This window comes from Musca vetustissima, unplaced genomic scaffold, assembly GCF_032173495.1.
Source record: "Musca vetustissima isolate MV318-11 ecotype Yass unplaced genomic scaffold, APGP_CSIRO_Mvet_v1 utg22532, whole genome shotgun sequence".
In the NCBI taxonomy this organism is placed as follows: domain Eukaryota; kingdom Metazoa; phylum Arthropoda; class Insecta; order Diptera; family Muscidae; genus Musca; species Musca vetustissima.
This window is the reverse complement of record NW_026888058.1, coordinates 56,666-69,385: the sequence shown is the minus strand read 5'-3', so window position 1 is coordinate 69,385 and position 12,720 is coordinate 56,666. Positions and strand designations below refer to the sequence as shown.

Sequence of the window (12,720 nt, the reverse complement as noted above, 5' to 3'; positions counted from 1 at the left end):
GGTAAATGATGCACCAAAGTCCTTATATGTCTTTCGATTTACACGAAATTTGGCAAAGCGTACTGAATTGGGTCTATAATGATGTGTGCTAAGTTTCGTGAAAATAGTTTTAAATTTAGATATAGCTTCCATATATATTTTCCGATTTTATGTAAATGGTGCGTCAGAGTCCCTAAATATCATTCGATTTGCACGAAATTTGGCGAAGCGTGCTGAATTGACTCTATAATGATGTGTGCTAAGTTTCGTGAAAATCGGTTTAGATTTAGATATAGCTCCCATATATATTTTCATCCGATTTAAGGTAAATGGTGCCCCAAAGTCCCTTAATATATTTCGATATGCACGAAATTTGGCAAAGCCTACTGAATTGAGTATAGAATAAATTAAGTCCAGAATGATGTGTGCTTATTTTTGCGGAAATCGGTTAATATTTAGATATAGCTCCCATATATATGTTAGTCCGATTTAAGGTAAATGGTGCGCCAAAGTCCCTAAATATATTTCGATATGCACGAAATTTGGAAAAGCGTACTGAATTGAGTCTATACTGATGTGTGCTAAGTTTCGTGAAAATCAGTTTAGATTTAGATACAGCTCCCATATATATTTTCGTCCGATTTTATGTAAATGGTGCGCCAAAGTCCTTAAATATCATTCGATTTGCACGAAATTTGGCATAGCGTACTAAATTAAGTCTAGAATGATGTGTGCATAGTTTCGAGGAAATCGGTTCATATTTAGATATAGCTCTCAAATATATGTTCGTCCGATTTAATGTAAATGCTGAACTAAAGTCCCTATATGTCTTTCAAGTTGCAGGAAATTTGGTATAGTGCACTAAATTAAGTCTAGAATGATGTGTGCTTAGTTTCGTGAAAATCGGTTTAGATTTAGATATAGCTCCCATATATATTTTCGTCCGATTTTATGTAAATGGTGTAAATATACCCAAAATGGTGAAGGGTATCATAAGTCGGCCCAGTCCGACATTAGTATTTTCCTTTCTGGTTTTTTAAAAACCCACTCTTTAAACTGCCCCTGAACACATACTCTATAATAAACCCACGCCTGAGACTGTCCATAACAAATATTCTATAAAAAAGATACTTGCGCCTGTCTCTTTAAACAATCCACGTTTTAAATTTGCCCTTTAAAATATTCTATAAAATTATATCCCTTGAAGAAGTATTCTATAAAAAATTTACGGATGTATAGTTCCATGAATCATTTTTAATAACCTATTCAAATGATGATCCTTGAGAACCTGTTCTCTTAGAAATCCAATTCTTGAATCTTGAAAAAAATATTATATATTTTTTCACAAAATTAATTGAAAAAAAAATTGAAAAATTTACGCCTATTGATGGCCCTTTAAAATGTTATTCATTAACAAATCCACGCTGGCGAAGGTCCTTAAAGAACTATTCGTATAAAAAATCCAAACCTGGGTTCATGCAAAATATTCCTGAAATTGTCCAAGATTTTTGTCACTTTTAAAAGTGTTGTACTAAAAATTCTACCCTATCTGACCCACTAAAAATCACTATCGCTGGCTCTTTCAAGAAAATAAGCTTAACGTATTCTCGAACATTTCCCCAAAACTATTTGATTGTTTTTTTAGTTCTGTATATTTTTTTCTAATATTTGAGATAAAAAATATTATCAAAAAATAATTAGTTTGAATTTCAATACTTACAATTTCAAAACCAGATTAAATAGCAAAAATCGTGTTCAATGACTTTTCAACAATTTCTGGTTTTGTCTATTTCCGTTTTTCTTTCTTTCTGGGTTTCTTTATGTATCATTCGTTCTGGCTACTGTATTTTTTATCAGAAAAAAAATAAATCAAAATAATTGAAAAGAAGCCAGAAATAATCTCTTAGCGAAGTTCAAGATCAGCGTAGGTGGTGGTTGGTTGTACATTGCCTTTCAATTACACCAACAACAACAACAAGTCGTGTACCAACAAAGTTCATGTTAATTGTCAAATTTCGTCAACCAAATAAGGGTATAAAATCATTGGCCTAATGAGCAGAAGTTATCAGTTTCATTTGAGACCAACTCAACAACACAACCAACTTTTTTTCAAAATGTTCAAATTCGTAAGAAAAAAAAATAATTATTTTGAAAATTTTAAATACGCAATTAAATTATTTATCTTGAAACCTAGGTTACATTCTTCGCTTGTGTAGCCGTGGCTTTGGCCGCTCCTGGTTTGGTTACCGAACATCATACCGTCGTCCAGGAACCCGTCTTGGCTAAGGTTGGATCTGTTGTCCACAGTGCTCCTTCGGCTGTGTCTCATCAAAGTTTCACTCGTGTCCACAACAAGGCTGTTGTGACACCTGTTGTCACTCCCGTGGTCAAGACCACTGTTCATGCCGCCCCAGCTGTTTCGGTTGTCAAGACCGTTGAACCTGTTGTCCCAGTGGTGAAGACTGTTGAGCCTGTTGTACCCGTTGTCAAGACTGTTGCTGCCGCTCCTGTTGTCCACACTTATCATGCTGCTCCCGTTGTCAGCCATGCTGTATCCCATCAATCGCATGTCCAAATTCACTCCAATGCCGCCATCGTTGCTCCAGTTGTTCACTCTGTTCCCTTGGTTCATGCTGCCCCCGTCACCCATGTTGTCCATCATTAAGTGTTGAATTATTTTTGAATAATTTTGAGCGTTTTAATAAAAGTTTTTGATTCAAAAAATTATTAAAATATTTGTTTAAGGTCTATCAAGGTCATACACGTTTTGAGAATAACACTGATAATGGCAAGGATTTTTTAAGAAAAATCTAATATTTTTACAAAATATTGATGTGTATAAAAGGTGTACACACTGTAAAGAGAAATTGTTACAGCAACATGTGGACAGTTTAAGCAACAGCTAGCTATTTTAAAAGTATGTGGGTGTAAAAGTAAAAGATGTAAAGACCACAGCAAACATCAGCAGCACCACTAGAAGTTTTACGATGAAACACAGAAGCCAAAACATACACATTGGCATCAGGAAATATTTTGATTAAATTTGTAAAACTTTGCTGGACTAGAACTGAGGAGATATCAGTATCAAACATATTTGTTGCAGTAAAGGGTTAATTGGTTGGACAACAGGATGTGGGTTGAAAATTAACCCTGAAGTAGCAGCAAGGATAATAATAACTTTGTGGTAGTAAACTAATTTCGGTCTGGCCGAACTTTTTATATACTTCATAAGGTTTACATATATTCAAATTTCGTAAAATCGATCGGAGCTTTCAATAAACGGAATATCAAACTACGCTTTGTCTGCTAAATGAGAATCCCTAATATTGAATCAGTACCAATTCTATTGAAAAACGGTCTCAAATGTTTATAAAATAAAAAATATCGGGGGTACCGATATATGCAAAATTTTAAAATCCCTACTTTAAATATTCCTAGCTCTGTCGTGGTTTCAACAGGAGGACAAACGGCTATAACTAAATCGATGTAGAATTTGATTCCAATCAAGAATATATACTTTATGATGTTTCCTTTGAATTGTTCGAGATGTTGCAAACGGAATGACAAATTTAATACAGTATTCCCCGCTTAATTACCTTCCACGGTTAATTAATCCGATTTCAGAATACCCAGTTATTTTCAGTACAATCCCTTACAAAATTGCACGTTTAATTACCCCCTTTTAATTACCCATTTCATTTATTTGCCCCTAAATAACCTACCCCAAAGTAACCGTACCTTTAAATCTGTCCCATGTAATTACCCAATGTATTTTTTTAAATATGGCAACTTCACTTAAAATGGCTTACATTTGCTAGTACACTTGCCACACATGTGCACATAAAATTTATTGTTTTGAAAGTTTTCAAAGAAATACATCTTTGTCTATCAAACTAAAGCTCCACTTAATATCTCAAGCAAAAAAAGAAAGAAAAAACAAAACACCAATGTCCACCGATATTTACCCTTGCTGGGTATTTAACCGGGGTCCACGGATAAATACCCCAGCGAGGTAATTAACCGTTCACGCTTAATTACCTTCCACGGTTAAATACTCAACAATCTTGAAATTGTCACCAAGGTAATTAAGCGGGGTTTACTGTATATATTTCACTTTACGATGGTGTTGTGGTGGTATCAGGAATACTCACAATTTCAAAAACTTGCTATGTGGGGTTTTACCATGAAACACTAAAACCCAAACATACTGCCAGCAAGAACAATAAGAACCGTTTTAATTAAATTTCTGTATGAGATTTATGTGTATGGGTAGGAACTTTGTTGTTAGGTCAGGTAAATTGGTTGGACAACAATATGCAAATGGAAAACTAAACCTAAAGCAGCCCAGGGGGCAATTAAAGTTAAAAAGGCATTATATGTAAATGGGAAAATAATATTTGATATTTACTCTCAGTAATAATTAGTTATTTTATAGAAACAAAAAAAGATATTTTCATAAAACAATTCTTTGAAATGTTTAAATTAAATGTTAAATGTTTAAATAAATTAATTAAATATATGTTTTTCATGAAAACAAAAGCACATGTATGACATCAGTGTAAAAACAAAAGTTCGCACGTATTGGGTAAATGTAAAAAAGGATGATTAAAATATACGAATATCGATATCGTGTCATTGCCGACCCTATCTACATTTTTATGATATTTTTATTGAATATTTAGAGGTCATAAAATCTCGTCTTGAAGTAAATAAGGACGCACAAGAACTTCAGATAGAACGAGGGTAGGGGAGAGGGGGGCACCTTTGAACACTTTTTTCTTTCAAGCCTCATAAAAATGTTCATGTTATAATTTTTGGCTTCTTATAAGTTTTAACTAATTGGTACATATGTAACCTTTAAAATGAATATACATATGACATACTTTAAGCTTGATATACATATTTTATTACTGTTTTAATGGAGGAAGTCAAAGTGTTCAAAACTGCCCCCCAGGGGGGCACCTTTGAACAAAGCTTGGTATTTTTGAACGGCATGGTTTTTTACAGTGTTTATGTTCAAATATATATGTATTGTATTCATATATATCAGAAATGCATTTTTTATTAAAAAATATATAGAAAAATATTCGAAAATTAGAAAATTCTGATCAAAATTTATTAAAGCATAAAATTACATAAAAACAAAAATTTATATGGTGAAAAATACAGCTAATTTCGTACTCTTATTAGCCCATTTGAAATTTTTGAGAAATCGAAGCCAAAAGTTAAAAACTCCTTTTTTTACTGGAGTTTACTGGGTATGTTCAAAGGTGCCCCACCTGTGGTATTTTACGGAAATTTATAATAACTTTTTTTGTAGTAAATATATATGAAAGAAAATACATTAGATATGTTTGAAATGATTATTGGAAAGCAAAAAAATTGTTTAACGAAAGAAAACTTTCACAAAATTCTTCCTGCGCCCTTACAAACAAATGAAAATAAGTTTACAATTACACTGGGAAAACATGGTCACCCATGTACAATTTGTCGACAACTGAAAAAGCTAGCCAAAGTGTTTTACGCAGATGAAGAACACGATTGGCACATAAAAAAATTTGGTTGCTGGTCGGAAAAATGTTAAACCAAGATTTTATGAGCGCTGTTCAAAGCTGCCCCACGTTCAAAAGTGCCCCCCTCTCCCCTATAGTTCACAAAAATATTCCTCATTCGATTTGACTGAAATCATGTGATCTGAAAAATAATTATAGCCGCAAACAAACACAAATGTTAATGAATATTTTCATAATTTCATTTACTGTTTTTTTATTGTTATTTATTTTATAATAATGAGAAAGCCACTATTTTTTCCAAAAAAGGTAAACATTTCATTAATATCAAGACTTGTTTCATATTTCGCTCTACTTTGCCACTACTTGCGCTCATTATCTCTCTCTCTCTCAAAAACAAATTTATACCTCTCAAGAAAAAGAACCTCCACCATTAATTGTTCGGCTGTGTTTTGTTTTGGTATCGGTCTCTGTCTCTCCCCACGCTTGGTGGTTGTTGGTTTTTCAACAGCTTGCTGTTTCTCTTGTTTACAATCGCGATCTCTTCACTCATTCAATAGTGGCTGGTTTTGCATTCCATTGTTTTTTATTTCAGACACTGTTATCGACCTTTGCATTGGTCTTATCAAATTCGCATATGTATTTTCCAAATTATTTCGATACAAATGTCAAATACAATATAACAAATAAGTGTGGTTAAAAGCAACGAGCTCAACCGAAAGGTTAACATTTTATAGGATTGTTATAATGACGCAGAATAAGAACACGTATGTAAGTGAGAATATGTAAGGCATTGAAAAAAACACAAAATCAAAACGAGAATTATTTTGTGTGCCATAGAAAACCCACCAACATCACAAATCACAACTCCAAAGTTGTTTTTCGCTCTCCCTCGATACTTATTTAATATTTTATGAATTGCATTCATAAAATGCAGAAATTCGGACACTTTCTGAACACATAGTATACGAATTATTTTATTTTCTGTGTAACATTCGAGTTATCAGCAAAAAACTCATCATCATCAGAGAAAATATATAGAAATTTTCTGAAAATATATTTTCAACCTACAAAGAACCTGGAATGCTGCCAGCATATTCCGATTAAAACGTTGCAAATATGTGGGATTTGCCATAACATCTGAAAAGAGATTTTTTAATCCTTCAAGGACTTGGGTAAAACATTATAATTTATATTGTGTAAAAAATAGTGCCCTATCAATTCAATTTAACTTGTACCACCCAAATTTCTCAAATATCTTAAAATTCGTAAGTTTCATACGAAACGGATGAAATTTTACTACATATTTAATAGACTGAGGGTATTTTTATATGAATGCACATAATATCCTCAGTCTTAAGGCTAGCGTATTTACTTGCACTTTTTTCGATCTAAAAGGAAACCCATCCAAATATTGGGTTTAGATTCTAAGACTTTTCCCAGAACTAAAGACACAGATGAAAGGAAATTTTTGTTTTTTTCGAAATAAAAAAAAAAAAAACAATAAGCATTTAATTATATTTGTGAGAGATCACTTTAAATGGGAGATGATGAATTTGTATACCCTCCACCAAAATAAAAAAAAATATTACATGTATATGTTTGACCGACTCTTTCCCTTGTTTACAATTGTGGTCTATCCTCTCACTGGATTGAGGCTAGTTTTGCGTTCCATTGTTTATTTCTTTCACACACCGAACTCTGCAATGGTGTTATAAAATTCGCATATGTGTTTTCCAAAATATTTCGAAAAAGAAGCTGTAGGCTATACAAAAAAGCGGGTTATTATGTTTGATAGGGATTATCATAAGGGGGAGAATATTGTTATAGATGAATATATAAATTGCTAACATTCATACCCTCTACCACTCTGTCTAAGATAGAAGCCTTGATGTTTGGTATTTAAAATATGAATTTTCGGTCCAGACACATAGAATGCTCCATCTTAAATTTTGGTCACGTTTTTCAATCTAATCACCCTAATCATTTGATATATTCGGTTCTCACTTGGTAAACTTTTTTTGGTAGCCACCATAAAACGCTACTTCCCAAATGTCGGTAATAGGGGCTTAGAGGCACGTGTTTCCACCAAATTGGCTGTAACTTTATAGTTTGTATGATCATTGAGTATAAAAAATTCCTCACATAAATTATCAATATTGCCCAAGTTTCCAGGTTTTAAACGAATTTTCTCATCGAAGTTGCTATAATTTGGCATATGGCGGATTCCTGCTGAATAAAAACTTATTTCCAGAAATTATTCGAAAATAGACCCATACACAGTAGATATCGAATATAAGCACATCTCATATAAGAAAAAATCGCATATAAGAAAGATTATCAAAAACACCGAGCTTATACTTTCTTATATCCGATAATTCCATATAAGAAAAAAACGCATATAAGAAAGAAATCTCCGTCTTTTTTTGAATTTCTTATATCCGATATCTACTGTACATGTTACGCCAAAAATGTCGGTATGTTGAAGTTCCTAGCCCAGTTTTCCAACCTGAATGTCTGTAATTTGGAACATTATTTTTTCAGAGCATGAACAATTTTCCGACGAATTTCAAGAATTTTTAATTCACACCACGTAGTGGAGGGTATATGGAAATTTTAGAGGTGTGAATTGGAATCATATAAATTAAAAAACACATTTATTGGTGATCGTTTGAGAAAGATGTGCAACCTTTCCGCTTTGTCGTTTCGATTTCCAAATTGGTTCCCGTTTCACTCATTCAATTGACGATCCTTATATTCGAAAAGCAATTCAATTGTTACTGCCTAGACATTTTTACAACAATATCAAGCGAGCATTTACTTTTATTGTGATCTAATTTCCGATCAGATCCCATTTCCACACACAAAACACAATATTTGAAAATCTAGATTTTGTTTATAATATGGAATTCAATATGTTTTTATTGAAATGCGTTTTGAAACTGTTATAATTTCAACACTGCATGGTATATTTATTAATTTTAGTATATTTCTTCTTCTTCTTATTTTCCATTTATGATACCAAATTTTCTGTTAACGCTTCGAAGTAATTCGAATTGTTCATGGCTACATGAATGACAATAATGTTTTTGTTTTATTTTTTCGGCCTCTTCTATTTTGTTGTTTTACAGCCTAACCGGTTCGAAGTGGTTTGTTGGTAATACGCGTGTCAGTAAGTCAATCAGTCAGCTATTTAGTTAGTTGCGGCTAATAGTTTTTGTTTAAATTTTTTTTTCTAGTTTGGAACAAATCATTAATTATACATTTATTTGGTGATTGAAATTTTAGAATTTTTTACGTTTCAGTTTTCAAAAAAGATGTGATAATTTCCTTGACTAATGAGAATTACGGACTTTAATGATTTAAGTGTAGCAATGATTTTTCTAATGATTGCTCGATTGGAATGTCAAAATTTGACTGTCAACATTGTCAAATGTTAATGAATGGGCTACACAGTGCTACAGAATTTGGCTTTGAGTTTTTTTATAGTTCGTAACTCTTTGAAATATTTGTCGAAGAACCTATAAAATACATTGGGTACCCGAGTATATACCCAAAAATTGGGTATAAACTCATCACATGACGCAGGTGGTCAACATTTTGCTCACTGGTTTTTAATGTCAAATCGAATATTGGTATAGAAAATGTGGTATCTGCGTCAAAGTTTTGATATAGCTCCTACATAGCCATACTTTCCGATTTAAGGTTATTTTTGTCTTTAGCCACATTTTACAATCAAATTGGCTGTGATTTGGCACAGAGAGTTCTCTATGGGTATCGACGTAGTTTCATGTTTTCTGATAACCCCGTATAAAGGTACATTTTGAGTATTTACCCAATTACCATATTTGCATCTTCTTGATCGATTATAGGTCAACAGCTCCACTTTCTAACCCTGGCATATTTTCCATTTTTTTCATGAAGTGAATTTTTACGCCATAAAATAAAAACCAGGTCACTTTACGTTTTGGTTGATTTGAACCTCGGAATATTGACCGATCATCATCTAAACAACCGCTTTAAGTATTTGATCACATCCCCTTCACCTTGTAAAATATGCGATGTTCTGCATATAATAATAGCCTCTAGAGCGACTAGAAAATCTGACAAAATTAAAGTTTTCCGTTCATTGCATCCCCTGAATGAAATCTTAACTTTACCGAAAACTATAGGCGTCGTCCTTGACCATAATCGGAACTTCCTTTACAATTTGAAAGCGATCAGCGCGACATTTCCTTCCTCTAATGGAGTAATAGTAATACTATGCACATGGACACATTTACCCTATTATGTATAGCTACCATATCTGAGCACACCCGACAATATAATTGGTATCAATTTGAAGGTCAACAACTACTCTTGGATATACTATCAACTTCTCGAGAACTTCAGGAGGAAGTACATACGCCCCAGAATAAAAATTTTGCAATTTTTCACACAAAAGTCAGGGTCAATTTGATCCGCTAAATATTGACCGATCTTTATCAAAACAGGCATGCTTATTCTTTGGCCCAATCCCCTTCTCCATGTAAAAATTCGAGATGTTTGGGTCATAATTGCGGCCTCTGTAGCGATTTTGGTCCATTTTAAATATATATCCCGATTTTATACCCACTGTTTGGGAAAATATTCGGATATTTACCCACGTATTTGTCAATATGTTTAAAGTATTAGAAAACTATTTTAAATCGATTTGATAACAGAAACCCGGAAATAGGGTGTAAGATGTTGTAGTAGAGATCCTATATAGTAAATACACAAATAAATACCCGCAAATGGTTATTTATACGGCATTTACCCACCCCTTGGATTTTTATCCGTTGAATACCATCTCTACCCATTCCCAAGGCCCCAACCAAAATTTTGAAAACGAAGTAAAAGTCATCATATTGTTTTCGATTAAAAAAACTAAACTATTTTATTCAAATCACAGTCTTTGTAAAACTTATTGACGGAGACCGGTGGTGTAGACAACTGGAACAGTCTTGACCAAAGGAGCGGAATGGACAACAGTCTTTACAACAGGAGCGGTGGCATATTGATGGACAACTGGAGCAGCGACATACTGATGAACAACAGGTGTGGCAACTTGGCTGACAACAGTTTTGACAACTGGGGCAGTGGCAACATAGGAATGGACCACAGGCGTTGACACAGTCTTAATGACTGTGGGGGAAGAGTACACAACAGGTTGGACCAAAGTATGGCTGTGATGACCCAAATGACCGGGAGCAGCTTGGGCGGCAACAGCCAACAAAGCAATGACGGCGAACTAAAAATTAAAAAAAATAATTCTTAATAGTGATCTTCTTCTTCATCTTGATGTACCAAAACTTACGAATTTGAACATTTTGATTTGAGTTGGAGTTGTTTTTGATTGGAACGTTATAGATTAACTGATGCCTTTTGTAAATCATACAATATCTTTTATATGATTTTTTAGAATATCAAATTAAGTCAATGATTTTCAAACATATTTGTATTGTCTACAGCAATCTTTTGTATTCACTGTGAAGTGATTGAAGAGCATACATTCAATGTTTTATTTGATTTAATTTGTATTAAAGTAATCTATCCCCAACTAGAAGATCTATTTTTAGTATATACAAGACAATAATAATACTGTATCAGTCACGTAAAATTTACATTTCTATAGACTTGTGATTTCTGTGCTTTTTTTGTTGAAGTTGGTTTAATTCAAAAGCAAACCCCCCCTCCAATGACTCCAGTTATTGAAATAAATATCATTTGTGTGATATTGTGTTTTTTACACCCTTCACCACACTGTGGTACAGGGTATTATGTCTTTGTGCATATGTTTGTTACAGGCAAAAATAATCGAAATAGATCCATGGTTCCTTTTGGGAATATGCGTAGAATCACTTTCTGAGTCGATTTATGCATGTCCGTCCGTCCTTCTGTTCATGTTAAATTGTCACATTTATGATCCGAATTGGATGAAATTTGGCATATAGCTCCAATATTTAGATATAGCTCCCATATATATTTTCGTCCGATTTCAGGTAAATTGTGTACCAAAGTCCCTATATATCATTCGATTTGCACGAAATTTGACACAGCATACTAAATTAAGTATAGAATGATGTGTGCAAAGTTTCGCGAAAATCGGTTCAGATTTAGATATAGCTCCCATATATATCTTCTTCCGATTTTAGGTAAATAGTCCAATAAATACCCTGGAAATCTTTTGATATGCACGAATTTTGGCATAGCGTACTGAATTAAGTGTAGAATGATGTGTGAACAGTTTTTAGAAAATCGTTTCAGATTTACATATACCTTCCATATATAGCTTCGCCCGATTTTAGGTAAATAGTCCACTAAAGTACCTGGAAATCTTTCGATTTGCACGTAATTTGGCAAAGCGTACTAAATAAGGTCTAGAATGATGTGAGCAAAGTTTCGTGAAAATGGGTTCAGATTGAGATATAGCTCCCATATATAGCTTCGCCCGATTTTAGGTAAATATTCCAATAAAGCCCCTGTAAATATTTTGATTTGCACGAAATTTGGCACAGCGTAATAAATAAGGTCTAGAATGATGTGTGCAAAGTTTCGTGAAAATCGGTTCAGATTTCGATATATCTCCCATATATAGCTTCGCCCCATTTAAGGTAAATTGTGTACCAAAATCCCTATATATCTTTCGTTTGGCACAGCGTACTAAAAAATGATGTGTGCAAAGTTTCAGATTTAGATATAGCCCCTATATAGAGCTTCGTCCGATTTTAGGTAAATAGTCCAATAAAGCCCCTGTCAATATTTTGATTTGCACGAAATTTTAATGAATTAGTAAATTATGTGTGTTATGTTTCCTGAAAATCTAATTTAGATATAGCTTCCTTATATATTTTCTGATTTAATGTAAATCTTCCCTATATACCTTCCGATTTGCACGAAATTTGGCACAGCTTAATGAATAAGGTCTGGAATGATGTGTGCAATGTTTCGTGAAAATCGGTTTAGATTTAGATATAACCCCCATATATATCTTCGTCCGATTTAAGCTAAATTGTGTACCAAAGTCCCTATATATCTTTCGATTTGCACGAAATTTGGCACAGCGTAATGAATAAGGTCTAGAATGATATGTGCAAAGTTTCGTGAAAATCGGTTCAGATTTAGATATAGCTCCCATATATATATTCGTCCGATTTAAGGTAAATTTTGTACCCTATGTATCTTTCGATTTGCACGGAATTTGGCACAG

The 12,720-nt window shown here is 33.3% G+C and overlaps 2 protein-coding genes across 2 annotated transcripts; one reads left to right on the top strand and one right to left on the bottom strand.

Moving 5' to 3' along the window:
- Nucleotides 1–2,074: 2,074 nt before the first annotated feature.
- LOC133335887 (A-kinase anchor protein 14-like) lies at nt 2,075–2,645 on the top strand. Its single transcript, XM_061544179.1, has 2 exons — nt 2,075–2,105; nt 2,174–2,645. The coding sequence occupies exons 1-2, from the start codon at nt 2,094–2,096 to the stop codon at nt 2,642–2,644; spliced, it is 483 nt and encodes a 160-aa protein (XP_061400163.1). The 5' UTR covers nt 2,075–2,093; the 3' UTR covers nt 2,645.
- A 7,789-nt stretch (nt 2,646–10,434) lies between these two features.
- LOC133335898 (uncharacterized) lies at nt 10,435–10,839 on the bottom strand. The gene is made up of 2 exons (XM_061544190.1): nt 10,828–10,839; nt 10,435–10,761 (listed from the first exon to the last, which is right to left on the bottom strand). The coding sequence occupies exons 1-2, from the start codon at nt 10,837–10,839 to the stop codon at nt 10,435–10,437; spliced, it is 339 nt and encodes a 112-aa protein (XP_061400174.1).
- Between the last annotated feature and the right edge of the window lie 1,881 nt (nt 10,840–12,720).